Genomic DNA, 18963 nt, shown 5'->3' with positions numbered 1-18963 from the left:
TGACTTCTCGGTCAAGTAAGGGCCACCAGAACTTTTGACGGATTACAAAATAAGTTCTGTGGGCCCCTGGGTGACAGGTCAGGAGAGGAGAATGTGCCCAATGAATGACTTGTGACCTAAGGGAGGGAGGCACAAACAACTGGTTAAGCGGGCAGTTGCTAGGTTTTGGGCTCAGCCTGGCCTCCCGCTTGACCTGATCCTCTAGGGACTAGCTGACCGCTCCGACCACATGGGAAGGTGGAAGGATGGGTTCAGGATTCTTGGCCATTGGCACGGCTCATTCAGCGGTGAGAGGGCGTCATGCTTCCCGTTCTTGGATCCAGGTCTGTAAGGGTAAAGTTAAACCCATTGGAAAAAAAGGACCAACGAGCTTGACGAGACTTCAGGTTTTCGTTTTGAGAATGTACTCTAGGTTTTTATGGTCGGTCCAAACTATGAACGGGAGCCGAGACCCCTCTAGCCAATGACCACTCTTCAAGGGCTGCCTAAACAGCTAATAGTTCCTTGTTTCCAATGTCATAGATTATTTCTGCTGAGGTTAACTTGCATGAGAAAGGCACATGGGTTGTCTTTAGGAAATAGCTGGGACAAAACCCCCCCATTCCCTCATTTGAGGCATCGACCTCCACTACAAACTGGAGCTCGGGATCACGAATAGTGAGGATAGGTGCAGACGTGAAGGCGTGTTTAAGGCGTTCTGATGAACTCCCGGTAGAAGTTGGAAAACCCAGGGAATTGTTTCACTTTCTTGCGGGAGTCGGGGTTGGCCAATCTCAAACTGCTTTGACTTTTTCATGGTCCATTTCTATCTTTCCTGGGGAGATGATAAAACCGAGGAAGGTTACGTTGGTGGCATGGAAATAATTTTTTTCTGCTTTTACAAACAACCGGTGCTTGAGCAAACATTCTAGGACCTGGTGCTAATGGCGATGCGATTCTAAATCTTCAGAAAATATCAAGATATCATCCAGATAGACATAAACAAAACTGTTCAGGAAATCCAGAAGGACATAATTTACCATTGCTTGGAAGACAGCTGGAGCATTAGCTAGCCCAAACGGCATTAGCAGGTATTAAAAATGACCAGATGCATTGAAGCCGGTTTTCCACTTATCTCTTTCTGAGATCAAGTTTTGTGAAAAATGTTGCTCCCTGTAGCTGATCAAAGGCAGATGCCATCAAGGGCAGGGGGTACCGATTTTTCACCGTGATGTAATTTAGAGGGCTGTAGTCAATACATGGCCGGAGAGAGCCGTCTTTCTCTGCCACGAAGAAGAAACCCACTCCCGCGAGGAAGATGGACTTATTAACCCGGCACTCAGTAACTGATCTATAATCTTTCATTGCCTTAGTCTCAGATTGTGACAAAGAACATATGCGGCCTTTAGGAATAGGTGCCCCTGGCAGCAGATCAATAGGGCAATCATAATCGCAGTGAGGAGGAAGAGAGGAGGCCCGAGTTTTACTAAACACCTCCCTCAAGTGGTGATAGCAGGTAGGTACATTAACAAGATCGGGTGAGAAGGTTGGATCTTGTTCCTGGTTAGTGAGGGAGGGCTTGTGTACTGATGCTGAAGCTACTTCTTGTGTGTTATCTAAACACTTGGTTTGACAACCCTCTCTCCAAGATCCAATCACACCTGTGGACCGGTCAATGGAGGGGCGATGCTGATTAAGCCATGGAAAACCTAATACAATGTTGTGGGTAAGAGACTGCGCAACATGAAAAGTAACCAGCTTACTATGTTCGTCTATGATCATGCTCAGTGGCTCTGTTTGCTGCGAGTCCTGAAAGAGATCTGCCCCAGTGAGGGACCAGGCCGTGACAGGAAACGGGAGCGCACACGTCTTTATTTAAATAAACGCTCCCAACCTATGCGATTTTTCATGCACATTTAAAGTCACTTGAGTCAGTGTGCGCTGCGAGGTGAGCTGGAGAGCAAATGAGTGTCCAGCTTCCTACATGATGATCTCAGATGACCCTGTTGTCCACAGTCGTAGCACATTCCCTCCTGGTGCCGGCGTTGTCGTTCTGGTGGAGAAATCTGGGTACGCCCCATTTGCATTGGCTCCTCTCCTCCGATTCAGACACTCCTGCTAGGTCATGATGGACCTAGCGGGGACACCCAAGGATTCGAGTATCCAACCTACCCTGTTGTGAGACTTTCAAATCGAAGTCGACAAGTTCTGGAAACTGTGGAGCCAGCTGGCGGCCAGAGCCTTTTCGTCCGTCAGAAGTGGTACACACCTGCTAGAAATTTGCAGTTGGAGACTTGGTGTGGTTGGCCAACCAGAACACACTCTGGGGCTGTTTCAGACTGGGTCGAGTCATAGAAGCATGTCCCATGTGAAGGGTGTCGAAATAATCCAGTGATAATTTAGTAATGGAGGAAGGAAGTTGGAGCCAGCTCAGGAATCAAATTTATCAACATTTATCAGTCTTTTGGGTATGTTCTCTGTAGTTTAATTATGACCTCACATACAAAGAGGAAACAAAGGGGGTGTTTTCCAGCCGTAAAACAACACAAATGGTCTCCTAATCCCAGGTCACAAGTGAGTCATGTTATTTGAACTTTCCTGAGTAAGACTGAGTGAGAACATGCCAAAGTTGTCCAGTCTCTGGCGGACAGTGCCAGAGAGGCCAGAGGGTGGAGAACTGTCCCTTCACCATCCTCCACAGAGATGTCTGGCGGCTGGTAGTCCTACTACTAATGGAGCAGCAGAAATAAATAGTCCCCATGGATTAAGACTTTCCCCTCCACCAGTTGGTGGTGTATCAGTTGTGGCTCAAGACCCCCCTCCACCCGCTGGTGGTGTGTTTTGGTAAAGGATACCATGAGGACATTAAGGGCAATGTATCAATATGTATGTCCTCTCGAGACCAAACCTTTAGTTGTTCATGCCGTGTGTAATGTATAGTACGTAACCTTGTGTACTTTAGGTGAATGTTACATCTGTCTAAGTCTTAACTGTTTGAATTAGCTGCTGTGGCTTACTTGGGTTCAAGAACCAGGAAGCCAAGTGGGAGGTGCAGAACTTTCTAGCAGGTATGGAGCGTGTGCAGTGCCAAATTAATTGTCATCAAAGCTTTGTCACCCAAAGCGCTTTTTGTATAGCTAATCTTTATTTTCTTACAACCTATTAAGTATTGTATTAAGTTGTGTGTAGAATAAAACCTCTTAAACACACTCAAGTTGTCGCCGTACCCAGAGGGTAGTTTATTGAGTTGCAGGAAGCAGCCTGTAAAACTCGGACAATTGGACATGTGCATTCAAAAATTTAGAGAAGGATAATGTAAGTTCACCTGTAAAGGTTATAGTACATTTTAGATGCATTTTGAAAATGAATCCAAAAGCCAAACATCTCTCACTTTTTGTGAGTAGTGTATATAAAATGCATGCGGAGGATAAGCATTGCCCCATTTCTTGTTATATACTTATTTTCTGATATACAGTTTGAATTAACTTGTTCAGGTGTTACCATGTGAGGTAATGTTTTGATGTTTTGAAAGTTTTTCAACCATTTTCCTTTTTGCATTGTAGGAATGAGTGGCACATACTGTGTGTTTATACCGTGTATACTAACTAACTCACTCAGAATGTGATACTTATCTCTACTCTTACTTACTTGATGACTTATGCATTTTAAAACATGTTTGATATGTACTCTATATTTCCATATTTCTAGTGCTGAAAAGGACAAAGAAAAGCAAGAATGACCTTATCAATGCAGAGGAGGGTGAGGACCACTTCCCTGACTTCTCATCTGTTGGTGAGGACGATATCTAGAATGGCAACATGAAAGATATTACTTATTTTGGTTACAGATTAGAGGTAAATTGAGTTTGAATGGACTCACGTAGGTCTCACCAATTGAAGTCATATTTTCAAGTTTGTCAACCATTTTCTTTTTTTCCATGTGCTTGTTTGATGTATTGCTGATGTGCAGATATATGTATTCTGCTGTTAGCACCCATAGCGTGTGAATTTCCCCAGCTCTATCTCAGGATAATCATCTTCCCTTCCACTCTTTATGTCCCACATTGGTCACTCGTAAATTTGTAGGGTTTTATTTGAAAGATCCACAAATAACTTTCTCTGTTATTTCCACACAATGGTCTGATGGTGGATGAGTGGGAGACATGGCTCCACTAGTCTACATACTGATATGGGATAGAAAAAGTGCTGCACATAGATGTGCTGTATGAACATGTGTGTGAATGGGTGAATGGCAAAACTGTAGTGTACAGCAGCGTTGAGTGGTCATCAAGACTAGAAAAGCGATAAGTAAATACAGACTACATTACACATGATGACATTTTATTAAATGGAACAACCCTGCCTCCATCCATCACAAATCTCAGTTTTATTCTTTTTTTTAATATTATTATTGAACCTATATTTAACCAGGAATAAAAGTAATTGAGTTTCCTGGCCAAGAAAAGCAGCAGTAAAGGTTTCAGACAGGACGTGGTTACAACTATTCAGACATACAGCATACTGAATTATTTTACATAAATTCTCCTTAAAATATACAGAATATAATTTAAAATCATCACATAATCATAAAATAAATATTTAATGACACTTGAGAAAAGTGCAATTAGGTGAAACTGTAGCTTGTTCCAGGAAGAGGGAGCCATCTATTTAAATGCCTTTTTTCCTAGTTCAGGACAGACTTCTGGTACTGACAGTAGGATACATCCTGGGATTAACAAGTCAGACTATCTACAGTACATACGATCCACAGCTGCAACTGTGTGTTGGACAAAATTGGACACATTTAAAGCATATCATTAAAAATGATAAAAAATAAAAGATAAGCAAATCACAGGTAGAGGCAGATACATCGAGAGATTAGTGTGTGACTGCAGGGGCCTCATGCATAAAAGACTGGGCAGCTTTCATTCTGAAAGTTGGCGTACTCACAGATTTTGAAAAGTGCGTACGCAAAGAAATCCTTAGATTTATAAAACTTTGCATACGCCGAGTCCTGCGCACCTTCTCTTTATACATCCTATCAAACGTGATACTGAGTGGAGGTGAATGAGTAACACACCACGCCCTTGTTCCACCCATAAATTAATATACAAATGACTCTAAAACGCCCTCTCTGACGCTTCCTTCCTGTAGAACAATGACATTCTGCAGCAAAGGAGGAAAATAAAAGAAGGAAAGTGCATGATCAACGCATCAATTTATGATGTATAAATTTGAAGAAAAAATATTTTGGTTGTTTGTTTTTGGAATTAGATATAAACACAAAGGAACTAAATGTCAGGGTCACCACGGCTGCTCTCAGATTAATCTTGATGTTTAAAAAACTGGCTGTGCATTGATAGTTGATCCTGTGGGTGTTGTTTTTCTGATGTAACATGTTTGTTGATACATGACTTATCCATGTGAACTGGATTTACAGATCATTTCAAAAATCTATAAATGTGTCAGTGTCACATGTCATCATCCAGTTACACACGCATTACACGCAGAATAAGCAGATCAGCTCATTGACTTACTCTATGTAATTATTCATTAGTGTCACTGATTGTGTTGTGGAAGCTGGGGAGGGAGGAAGAAGATACCAGTTTGCCGATGTCTCAGGTGTGCCGGTGTCTCCAGCGGCTGACGAGCATGCACCTGCATCACCTATCTCTTCTGACGAAAGTCGCAGAGGTGGCGGAATAACTTATTTGCAGTTATTTTGTTATCGTATGGATGAAAATGGGATAAGGAAATGTTCTACTCAACGTTCAAGTCCCTTTTTTTTTTTTTAACAACAAATTAGTCCGTAACTCTATTTTGGAGTGTTTAATACATTGTAGACGGACATGTGTTCACGTTAGCAGCTGTGTGTCTATTTACATAAAGAAAAGATTAATCTGTGGAAAATCAATTTCAGTCATTTGCTCAAAGTAAGACTTAAGCCGAATTTTTACTCCTGCGTAAAGTGCTCTCAGTTACGGAGAGCCTGTCGGAGAGCCTGTCGGAGAGCCTCTCTGCCGTCTCCCGTCCATATGCCCCGACATCCACTGTCGTAAACCGATACCTGGCATCACATGTAGCCAAAAGCACAATGGAGCGATCTCCTTTGTAGTTGAAGTAGTTGAAGTATCTGTATTCCAATTTTATTTAGCTTCAACAACAACAGCCTTTCTCTCTTGGACACCTTTGCTCACCGTAGCCGAAAGCACAACAACCAACAACGTTACTGACCATTGGCTTCATGGGACTAGGCCAATCTTGTAGCGGCCCCTACTAATCCACTTCCTGCTTCTCCTACAGTGCAGATGCTTTTCTTCTTTGCTCTCGACTCTGCTTGCGATTTTCTGCTTTTATTCCTTTAGTCTTTCCTCTGTTATAAATTACGAGCAACGGTTCCTCGATACCTATAAATCATTGGTTCTTAAAGTGCGGCCCGGGGGCCAATGACGGCCCGCAATGAAGTTGGTAGTTGATAGTTTTAATCCAGGAGGTACTAAGCTTGTGAAATGTTTATTGGACATTACTGGATACAGACCAATAAGTGTAAACTGTACAACTGCAATCTGGTCATTACATTTATTAGAAATGGGATTTCTTCCCCCCCCCCCCTTTTTTTTTTCCTTTGGCGGCCCTCAGTCCAATGTTGGGTTCATAAATTGGCCCTCAGATATCAAATCTTTGAGAACCCCTGCTATAAATCATTGGGACTATACAGTTTTATTTTTTGTAAATAGCAGGCTACTGCCATAGTTAAACATTTTAACGACTGAGCAAGCTTGGCCTACCAGAAGCACAAGCCTGAAGTGAGACGTGGAAAGACTTTGGCTAAAGCTAATTGACAGCAAGATGCCTTCTCTGAAGATGACTACCACAAACTACTACAAATAATTGCAGTACTGGAGACTAAAATGCACAGGTTAGAAGTGAATGTGGAAATGAATGGACAATGTGGAAACGATACAACTTTACCATGGACTCAGAACAGTGGACAAGATAAGGCTAACACACAGCTAGTTAGCACTACAAAGAAACAGGAGGACTGTGTACCAGGGAGTAAATCTACAAGTTATCGCTTTAACTGTCTAGGTGCTAAGCCAAAGAGTAAATCACCTCCCTGGGACATGCGAGGGCGATTAACAGGCAGAGCCCAGCACAGTGAGATTTGTGATGCGACCGGCTGGCCTGCTTTACCACCCCGGCATAGCGCCTCTTCAACCTCTGCTCCAAGCAGGAAAGAGCCCTGGACAGCTGTTAAAGGGAGGAATAACAACAAACCTCCTAAACAACAATGTGTACGATTGGAGAACAGATTTACACCCCTGTTGCAGGACCCTGGATCATCTGCTCACAATGAGGTAGAAGCTGAAAGAAACCCAGAACATGAAAGGCCACAGAGAAAGTTAATGGCTGGGCCTGATAATCTGATTGTGGGTGACTCTGCTGTCAAAGCTATGAGAACCTTTTGCAGCAAGAACACCAAAGTTATTTGCTTTCCTAATGACATGGTATCTGATATGAGGGGAAAAAACTCATGGATATTGTGACCGAGCACCTAATGGTGAAACACCTCATATTGCACATTTCTAAGGTTGTTGTAATTGATGTTGCTCTCTCTGATCATTCCTGTGTTTTCTTTGAGTGCTATCTTTTTGCAGACTAATGTTCAACGAAAAGTTATCACAAAACACCATATCACAGAAAACACCTATGGAACATTTGTTCAGGCTTTCTCCTCCACACCCACCCACCCTTGGGTCTCAGTAAATGATCTTGTTTATAATTTCAATGTGAAAATTACAAATATTATTGATGCCACCAAGGTGAAAATGGTCCCTGGAAAAAAAAGGTCTCCATGGAGAAACGGCACGTTGGAAAGCTGAACATCAGTGGCGAAAAACAAATCTCCAGGTTCACTATGACATCTATAAAGAAATACCTCGAATCTACAACTTGAAACTGAGAAATGCAAGACAATCCTTCTTCTCTGACATCATTCCCAAAACAATAATAATGCACACGCCTTGTTTACCACTGTCGGCAGGCTAACAAACCCTCCTGTGTCAGTGGCCCTTGAACTGCTTTCCACAAGTGCCTGCAATGAATTTGCCTCTTTCTTCACTGACAAAATTCTGAAAATTAGGCAAGCAGTCAGTGTCCCAACATCAGGTGCAGTACACGTGTTGTCATGTGTCCACTTAAAATCAATTCAAATATCATGACAGAATTTAACATAATCAACCCTTAAATCTTGCAGGACATCATACAACATTTGAAATCCTCCTCCTGCTGTCTTGATATACTGCCAACAAGCCTTTTCAAAAATGTATCAAACTGCATGACCTCAGATCTTCTACAGATTGTAAACACCCTGAAAGGCCCTGAAAACTTCTGTTATCAAACGTTTATTAAAAAAAGAACAATTTAGACACTTCACTAATGAACAATTATGGACCAATATCAAACCTCCCTTTTCTCAATCAAATCGTTTAAAAAGCCTTTTTTTTTTTTTTTTTGTTACAGCTGAACAACTTCATGTTGATGAACAGCTGTTTTGGTGTCTTCCAGTCAGGATTTAGACCACAGCACTGAGACGGCACTTGTCGAAGTCTTAAATGACATTCAATTAAACACAGACAATGGCAGAATCTCAGTCTTAGTATCACTCAATCTCAGTGCTGCATTCGACACAGTCGATCATAACATATTACTTGACCGACTGGAAAACTGGGTAGGACTTTCTGGCACAGCATTAAAATGGTTTGAATCCTACTTGAAGGACAGGGACTTCTTTGTGTCTATAGGTAATTACACATCTGAGCATGCAAAAATTACATGTGGAGTTCCCCAAGGCTCCATCCAGGGATCTCTTCTGTTTAACATCTATATGCTCCCACTGGCTCAGATAATGAAAAGCAACCACATGTTACCATAGCTACGCAGACGACACACAAATTTACATAACACTACCACCAGGAGACAATAGCCAAATCAATGATTGGATGGAGCAGAATTTTCTCCAATTAAACAAGTCGTTTCTGGAGCCAAGGAGGAACAATTAAAAGTTAATACCCAGCTTTAAATGGTCCTGCTAAAAACCACAAACCAAGCCAGAAACTTAGGCGTTGTCATGGACTCAGACCTGAACTTCAACAGTCACATTAAAAAAACATTAAAACAAATCAGCCTACTACCACCTGAAGAATATATCAAGGATTAGAGGACTTATGTCTCAGCAGGATTTGAAAAAAACTTATCCATGCATTCATCTTCAGCAGGCTGGACTGCTGTAACAGTGTCCTTGCAGTTCTTTTTATTTTATTTGTATCTATTTAATTTTTTAATCTTCTACTTAATGTTTTCCGTATACATTTTACCTGCTTGTTTTTAGTTTTTTGATTTTGATGCTTTATCTGATTACCGGGGCGGCCGGTGTATAGGGACGATTTGGGCAATCTGATTGACGTGGAGAATCGCCCGAATATTCTCCCCTTAACTCTCATGTTAAAAAAGTTTTTTTTCGAAAAACATACCCTCCAATGCATTTTTAATGACGATTTATGTGCATGCACTAACGTGCGAACGACATTCACGTCCTCAGCCACAGTTCAGTATGTGTCAGTCAGTTCGTTCGCGAACGAGATTCATGTCCTCAGCCAAAACAGCATTATAATAATGATTATAATGATGATGATAATATAAAATAATAATACTTATACCTCTTATACCTAATACTACCCTCTTTTTGGAGTCCCTGCAAAAAAATATTGCATTTTAAAGCAAATATCACCTTTAAAATATGCAGTCGGAGATTAAAAACACACAGAGGTCATGTAACAACATGTGGACATGACCTGTGCAAAGTCTGATGCTGTTGAAATGAAGCAGAGTGAAATTACAGAGGTTTTAGTAAAGAGATGTCTAGGCGTTCTATCTTTGGCACCATCTGTGCCATTTGAGATTTCTTAGGTACCAAATTGTTAAAAACCCATTTAATTGTATTTATATGTCACTACAGGTCTAAAAATAACTATTTAAAAAAAAAAAAAAAAAAAAAAAGTATGATAACTCGCTGTAAATGGATGCTCCCTGTGCGGTGCGTAATAACAACTCTATGACTCTGCAGCGTCTTTAGTTACGCAGCGCCATAGCTCTGGTTTACCTTGGTCAATTTGGGTGGGTGACAGCTCGTTTTAAACCTCTAAACCGGTAGAATCAGACCCCAATCATCTCCAAATACGTGTGAATCACTTCATTAGCGAGTCAAAAGGACATAAATGCATATGACACATTTGTGCGGACATTCGCCCTTCTCTAATCAGAACGATCTAATGTCACTCTATAATGATCAATCAGACAGGGATTTGTTCCCAAAGCATGCTGGAAAGTGTAGTTCTTCTTTAGAAGTGGTTTTGTTCCGGTGAACAGAACAATCGTACAAAACGCATCCACCCCCCACCTTTCCTCTTCACAACAACGAAAACATACCAGTTATGTTAAATTGACATGAAACCGAGAAAGAAATAATATAAGTATAACATAGTCTGCATACGTGTACACCTAAGGTACATTGGAATACTTAAAGTATATAGGTGCAAATGAGCACATATTTACACAATCATGAATAAACTCAAAAAATAATAGTAAATAATAATAATAATAATAATAATAATACAAATAGTAACAAATAAATAAAAAATAAAAAACAGCAACGATGCGAATCAATTCAGTACATCAGTTCACCAGTTCAATCAAATCAGTTCGTCCCTCCCTCCATTGTTCCGTATTCCTTCATTTTCCAAGAAATTATATAAAACTGTCCAAATCGATCTTGTTTTTTGTGAAATAGCTTATCTTTTCCAGTGCCAGATAGGAAGTCACTCTGTTCAACCATTCAGAAACGCCACAGATAGTTGTTTTTTTCCATGATCGAGCAATGCACCTTTTAGCCCCCAAAAGGCACATAACAATTAAAGATTTTTTATCATTAGTTACTATAAAATTAACAGGGTAAATATTTAGGATACACAACTTAGAATCTGAAGGCATCACCCTGCCAATAATTCGACCAATAATGTTCAGTACTTCTCTCCAGAAGCGTGCGACCTGTGGGCAGCTCCACATACAATGAAACAGGGACCCCTTCTGATGGCTACATTTAATGCATGTGTCAGGAATGTTGGGGTTAAAATGGTGTAGTTTGACAGGAGTAATGTACTGTCTACTCAGCCATTTATAATGTAACAGTATAGAATGTGTGTTAACAGATTATGTTTTCACCAACGTGCAGGCTTCAGACCATTCTTCCCCTGATACTTTTTCCATCAAAATCCATAGTCCAAGCCCTAACAAACAGATTATAAAGCACAGACACCTGTCCCCTAGCCCTTAGATATTTTAAAGTGGTGTCTTCTAAAATAGACAAGGGATGGAGGGCTAGGCTATTACACTGTTTAGATAGAACATAATCTCTGATTTGAAGATATTTAAAAAAAAGTTTTTTTTAGAAATGCCATATTTGAATTTAAATCAAATCATTATTGTATTTTTTAAGAAAGGTTGTTTGGTATTATTAAGAAGCTTTTTTTGTATCTGCCGAATATATGTACAAATGTAATTGCATAATGATATTCTAGGATTCCATTTCAACCCAGGCTGGGGAGTGGTCCTCGACAAAATAAAACATACTAGCCCTAATTTGCGCTGCCCAGAAGTACCGTAGGAAGTTCGGAAATTGCAGTTCACCTCTGTCATATGGCAAATACAACAAGGAAAGTCTAAGTCTAGGGCCTTTGTTATTCCAGATGAAAGTTGTGAATGTTTTGTTGAGCAATTTAAAGAAGGAAGGAGCTGGAGAGAGTGGAACGGACTGGAAGAGGTATAAAAAATTACTTAAAATTGACATATTTAGGATGTTAATGCGTCCGATTAAGGATATGGGTAATTTAGTCCATCTATTTATCAATTGTGTGACGTTATCCACAAGGGGGTCATAATTAGCTGCAATAAGTCTGTCAATAGTAGGAGTAATTTGGACACCTAAATAAGTAAATCCCTGCTTTGACACAGTAAATGGTGAAGAGATTGGGGGACTATTTCTCTCATTGTCTGTCAGAAACATTATCACTGATTTACTATTGTTTATTTTATATCCTGAAAAGGTACCAAATACTAAGGTACCTGCCCAATCGATCTTCAGTGACATGTATAAGCTTAAAGGGCACAGTTTTGTGTATGAGAGTTATTACTCTAGAGTTAGAACTAAAGGAGGCCGAAAACACCTGGCCAGGCCATCTTCTCCTCACATTTATTACATCTTCTGAGGTCAAATGAGTCTCTTGGAGAAAAATGATTTTGGCTTTAAGCTGTCGGAGCCTGTTCATAACCTGCTTAAGCTCAACAACCTTATTTAGTCCTCTTGCATTCCAGGGCGTGAACTGGAGATCAGAGGCCATAGCTAAAAACGTTTACCCCATTAATGCCCTGACAGATACCTTCAAAGTGGCTGCAAACATAAAAAAACACAATAAAAAATGCATAAAAGAACAGTAGCTAAAAACAAATACAAATCCCCACAAAGTATCAAGTTAACAAAACAGACTGTACTTCCCCAACTGAAGTACACCCATCCGACACAAAGTACACACATCCAAAGGAGCTCTAACCTGAGCTCAATCATGGAGCTGCGCTGGTCCACCTGTGCAAGCATCAGAGGAAGAACAACATGCCCGGCAATCAGCATGGTACTCCCCCGGTAACCTCCGTACAAAAGTATTGTAGGCAATAACAGCCAAGCAGACAAAGTTCAACCTTGGTAATGACATAATGAATCTTAAGCCTGTCAAAACAATACAGGACCGAAGTATATTGCAAAGGGCATGCTGTGGTGCATCTTTTACCCACAGTGTCCCTGTTGCTGGCTCCTCATTTCCTTCACGAAATCCTCCGCCGCTCTCACCGCGTCAAAAGTGTGGCGTTTTCCCTTGTAGGTGATCAAAAGTGTAGCCAGGTGAACGACGCCATAACGCAGAGTCAGGATGGCGAGAGGTCAGCCAGAGCTTTTTTTACTGGGTCAAAGTTTATTTGTTTATCAAGTTGCCATTTAGTGGACACAAGAAGGACTGTTAATCACCTAACAACACATTGATACTGTCTTGCTTTATGTACCTATTGAATGGGTCACCTTAATCATTATCAGAAAAAATTGCCCCCCCCCCCCTGAAATTTTCTTCAGGAGCCGCCACTGCGCAGTTTTTGTCTTCAGTGTCCTCTCTGATCTTATTCACAATGTTCAAACGTATGTGGTGTATCAGTATTGTTTGTCACAGAATAATTCATGTTTGTCACTATAGAAAAATGTATACAATTATTTTGAAACGCTGATAAGTTTCAGAGCTTAATATTGCAGCGTCTCCACCTAACAAGAGTTTGCGGAGCGCTCCGCAAATTCTCACGGCAGCTCGAGAGTTTCCGCTGCAGTACAAGTATATTTTTATACTTACCTTTTTGTGCGTGAAAGCAAGCGTACGTAGTCTTTTTGTGCCCATGCACGGTTTATAAATGAGGCCCCAGGTCACACAGCAAGACTCAGATGTCTGGACTAATATAGACCAGGAAATAATTAGCCCTCTCGTCTTCCTGTTCTTCTAATCGAACAATTTTTCTTTGTCCCTTCTGTGCACCATCCTACTTGACATTTGGTCTTAAGTAACAGAAGGTTAAATATAGTACAGGCTAAATGTGGAGTACAAACGCGTACAGGGAAGACAGTGAAGATGGCTCTGTGATCTAAAAAGAGTCACAGGCTTCTCTTCAATTACATCATCGCTAAAGATCTATAACAAAAAAAGTTAATTGTATCACATTTCAACAGGTTCCTGTGGCAGTGGAACACCGGCATTTGGTGGAATCAACTATTTCCTGACAGATTGTGTGATTGTCATTTGATTTACAACCTATGTTTTTTAAAATATATTGTCATTACAACATGAAATAACATCACCATATCAGCTACTATTCTCCACAGCAAGGACGAGAATGTAAAAAACATGAAATGTTTCCATTGTTCATAAATTGATGGTTTAATGCACTTTACTAATCTTGATGACCACTCAAAGCTGCTTTACACTGCAGTTTTGCCATTTGCCCATTCGCACACATTCACTCACACATTCATACAGCACATCTACGTTTTCAATCTCACATTTTTATTCACACATCCGGAGCAATGAGTGTTTTGCCCAAGGACTCATTGTCGCTCCTAACTTGATTATTTGTATTAGGTCACCATTAGGTAATTATTACTTAATGGTAATTTAACCTTTTTGTGTACCTTATTGTAAACCAAATTTCCTTCATTGGCATAATAAACATAGAACATTCAATTGCTATAATATCACTTTAAAAATGATTCACCTTTCTGTCCCAACTTCAAAACTCCAACGTTTTTGTCTTGAGTCCAGTGGTCAGACAACCTCTGTTTTCAACACGGTTACTTTATTGCCATTTTTCTGTTTTGTTCCAACTGCCCCCCCAGGGTCGCCGTTTGCCCGTGCCAGTGTGAAGAGCAAGAACGAGAGCTCGTCTTACTTCAGGAGGAAAGTGAAGAGGATTCGCTTCACCATCCGTCGTCTGGTCAAGTCCCAGAGCTTCTACTGGACTGTTTTGTGTCTGGTTGGCCTCAACACATTGTGTGTAGCTATTGTACACTACGGCCAGCCTGACTGGCTCACCTATGCCCTATGTAAGCACTCGCTGTTGTGTATTATTACATAGTTGTCACTGAGACCTGTATTTTGTAGTTCATTCAAAGCAGTTGAGGTTTTTAACAACACAGTCTTTACCTCATATTACTCCGATTGTCAGCAGTGGCAGCTAGTTTGACTTGTATGGTGAGAGCAGTAAAGCGTGCAATATAGGTCCCTTGTGCACATATTTTACAACCGCGAGCAGTTCAGACAGCTGCAAGAAACAACTAGTGAAATCTGCTCTCAAAGTTTAAATATGCTTGCTCGAGTCGAGTATGCAGTAATATTATTTGCTTGTGAGCATGTTTTACTGCTCTCACACCTTTTGACATAAATGTGACGCCACACTACTGTGACACTGAGTCTCTTATACTTGGTAAAAGCATGATGCAAGTGTCTTTTAGTTTTACAAAGGAATATCAATGCTTATGCTCACCCACAGGCCTATAGCACACTATTCACTGCAGGACTAGTGAGGCCACACCATGGATGTACAGTAAAATGCACTGTTCCGTTCAATCGTAAGGAGCTTCTCACCCAGCGCATATGCCAAAAAAGTTTCTGACTTTCGTTTATTTACAGGTTGTGTGGCCCATAGGGCATGCGCAGTAGTGATACTCCCATAATGCCTCTCAGCTATGTGAATGAGTTGTCCGTGTAAGTCAAACTCGTTTTGGCATTATGTTTCAGCTTCGTAGGAATGAATGGGGCCAAAGGGACGGTGCTCTATCCAGATTTTATAATACATCCATGGCCACACCCTGCATGTAGTGGGTGTGGCCTCAAAAGCAGATGGTTTCTAGAAACCTGAACTGTTGAAGCCACATTTTTAGCCCAATGACAACATAAAGTCAAGTAAGTTTAGATGGTATTATTAGGTAGATATTTAAACTGTGATGTTAAAGTTTAACTTGCAACTATTAAATAAAAATATATTACAGTAGCTTGCTAATTGGTAAACCAGATATGATAAGCGAGCTACCACCATTTCAATTGAGGCTAACTTATCATTAAGTTATTATTATTTTACTTATTTTAGGCATATTTCAAGCCCTTTTCACACAGGATTAGAATGACCTGGGAACGTCAAATTAGAACTTACCCCCCATGTCTGCGTTAAGTTGCACAGGATAAGTGAAGCCTGTAATTTTACCCCAGATATGAATTCAAGGCTTTGTGTAACATTTGGTTACAACATGGACGGCTAGTTGTTTTAATGATCATGAAGGATGTTGTGTTTTTTTGCATCAAACAAACAAAAGCACGGTAAAATTGATGGGTTATGCTGAGAGATAGCAAAATGTTCCTTACCACATGCTCCAAAGAATATCATCCATCTCAGTCTCATATGTTTGCCTTTGTTTTGGTCTTTTGATTGCCTTCAGCTTGGTCTCTATGCTGTATACGAGTACCAAGTTAACCCTGCACACAAAACACTTTCAAAAACTTCCAAGGCAGCCTCCATTATTCTTTTTGAACAGGGAAAAGGCAGAGAAAGTGATTATGGATTATGGAAACAAAAATGTTATATCTAAATGTATACATATATAAATGTATATGTATATATTTATGGGTGATATATTTATTTTCTGAAAACAATCCCTCCCAAATATAACACATTTGTTGACACATTGCTCCTGTATCTTGCACAGATACTTTTGACCAACAAATTCTTTTTCTGAAGTCATTACTGGTTCGAAAAAGAACGAAAATTATAATAGTTAATATATTTTATGTAATAAAGTTTAATTTTTTATATTCAATAATATCTTTTTTTTACCATGTGTTCGGGTATTATGCTAGCTAAATAGTCTTAATTTGTGACCGTATAAGACTTAACCATATTTGGAAAAGTCTTACAAGGTCTGTTTTACTACAAATGAACCATGATACAAAATTAATATCACGCTGTATTGAAGAAGACCTGAAATTAACGACTGAGCCCATAAACCACAAAAGAAAATGTTTACTGCCATCATAAATCAGGAAATAAATAGGCAGATTTTACCATAAACTCCCTTGCAAATCCACGGAGTTGTCCTTGAAAGGTTGTTGAAGAGAATACAAATTTCAGGGACTTTTGGACCTGGAGCCTACGTCCTCGTCTCCAATAAGACATGGTACATCGCTGGCATTAAGGTTGGACTTTTCCAAAACCTTTAAAGATGGTGCTGGAGGTTTGAGGTTCAACTAACTCAAACAATCACCTGCATTAGAAGTGGATTAACCTTTTTGAATATTACCTTTTGAATGATAGCATAACCCTTTAATCACTTTTAGTAACTGTATAATGACCGGGCAGGTAAACATCAGCTTCACAAACATATTTGACATGCATGAATTGAGCAGTTATTTCCTAAAACTCAGCAGTTAAAATCTCAGACAGCAGTTGACAGAGTGATAACCCAGATTATTGATCTGTATATTTTCTTCTTCCCCTGCTGGACAGACTTGGCAGAGTTTGTGTTCCTGGGCCTGTTTTTGGTAGAGATGTCCATGAAAATGTATGGGCTTGGACCCCAGAACTACTTCCACTCCTCGTTCAACTGTTTTGACTTTGGGGTGAGTCGTCCCTTTTGTCCGCATCGCATTTTTAACTCATCTAATTTCTCCTTCACAATAAAATTAAAAAAGGGATGTGTGGTTGCCCTTTGCGTTAACCAGAGTGTGTTCACAGGTGATCATTGGCAGTATTTTTGAGGTGATCTGGGCTGCCATCAAACCCGGGGCCTCCTTTGGGATTAGTGTCCTTCGAGCTCTAAGGCTGCTCAGGATCTTCAAAGTCACCAAGTGAGTCGTCGCAAATTTCTGCCTGTGTGGTGGAACACCTCTCATGTCACTTACACACAATTAATGCCGTTTGCTTGTGTGTGTATGTGTGTAGGTACTGGAACTCTTTGAGGAACCTAGTGGTTTCCCTGCTCAACTCCATGAAGTCCATCATCAGCCTGTTGTTCCTCCTTTTCCTCTTCATTGTGGTCTTCGCTCTGCTGGGCATGCAGCTGTTTGGTGGACAGTGAGTCAATAGTTTCTACTGCACTACTGGTCACAGTGAAGAAATAAATCTACGTCTGCTCTTTGTGTGACCCAACCATGGTCCACATTCAAAGAGTGTTGGAATTAGAATGTATTGAGCCCATTCTATTAACACACCAGAAGTGAACACAAATTGTAGGAGCAGTGGGCAGCACTTGTGTGCGGGGAGCAGTGGAGGATTGGGTACCTAAACACAAAAAGAACAACATAATGATGCCATACATCATGAATAAATACAGGGACACAAACAAACCAGATCTTGTGCACAATCAATGTACAATCAAGTACTGACCAAGAGAAATATAGAATATATAAATACATAGAAATGGTCTCTTTTCGCTTTAAACAAATGATGGTCTACTGTAATTATATCCGCGAGAAACGCGCGCGGATATTATGGAATCGGTCTCGCTCGTCGACGTTCGCAGATTTTAGCCGCGATAACTGGAAAGGCATTTGAGATTAAATTTTTTTTTTTTTTTATGGGTCACATACCCCCTGTAGATGATCCCTATTGATTTTGAGCTGTCTACCAATATTATTAATTAGTTAATTAGTTAATTAGTTAATTAGTTAATTAATTAATTATTTAATTATTTAATTATTTAATTATTTAATTATTTAATTATTTAATTAATTAATTAATTAATTAATTAATTAACTATATAAAAACCATATTTTCGCCTGTATCTTACAAAGTATTGCAGGTATTGGCTTCAAATTTTGCATGGGCATCACATACCACCTGAGAATTATCCCTATCTTTGTAGATTTATTATTAATTAGCAAATTAATTTATTTATTATGCTAAAAACACATTTTCGGCTTTATCTTCCAGACTGATGGAGATATTGCCTTCAAATGTTGTACAATGATTTATGTAACAAATATCTACAAGTACAATCATTATTACTTTGGCTATGATTGGTAATAGTTACATAAAAAGTTAACTGGTTAACTTATTAGTGAACACAGAAAAAATAGTTAAGGCATTTTTTCTTTATTATTGAGCTCATTTGGACACATTGAGGATATCATTGGTTTACTTAGCACTTATTCATAATATTTATTACATTATAATATACATTTATTAATTATCATATAAAAAATAGTTAAGCCTCCATTTCTTTATTAATGCATTGAATGGAAAGTTTGAACATATTGTATGCTTTTTCATGAAATTTAATAAACATAATGTATGC

The 18963-nt window shown here is 39.7% G+C and overlaps 1 protein-coding gene across 1 annotated transcript in view; it reads left to right on the top strand.

Annotated features, from left to right (window-relative positions):
• cacna1ba (calcium channel, voltage-dependent, N type, alpha 1B subunit, a) overlaps positions 1-18963 on the top strand; it is a gene marked incomplete at both ends in the record, with an annotated part of 225712 nt that overhangs the window by 109964 nt on the left and 96785 nt on the right. The window contains 5 exons of the mRNA XM_083887152.1: positions 3688-3771; positions 14506-14721; positions 17175-17287; positions 17403-17515; positions 17610-17741. Of these exons, the coding sequence (XP_083743278.1) occupies positions 3688-3771; positions 14506-14721; positions 17175-17287; positions 17403-17515; positions 17610-17741 (658 nt within the window). The remainder of the gene's footprint in view (positions 1-3687; positions 3772-14505; positions 14722-17174; positions 17288-17402; positions 17516-17609; positions 17742-18963) is intronic.

Source organism: Microchirus variegatus (assembly GCF_963457635.1).
Source record: "Microchirus variegatus genome assembly, chromosome: 3".
NCBI classification, from domain to species: Eukaryota; Metazoa; Chordata; class Actinopteri; order Pleuronectiformes; family Soleidae; genus Microchirus; species Microchirus variegatus.
Note: the sequence above shows the minus strand (reverse complement) of the source record. Positions and strands in the feature narration are given on the sequence as shown.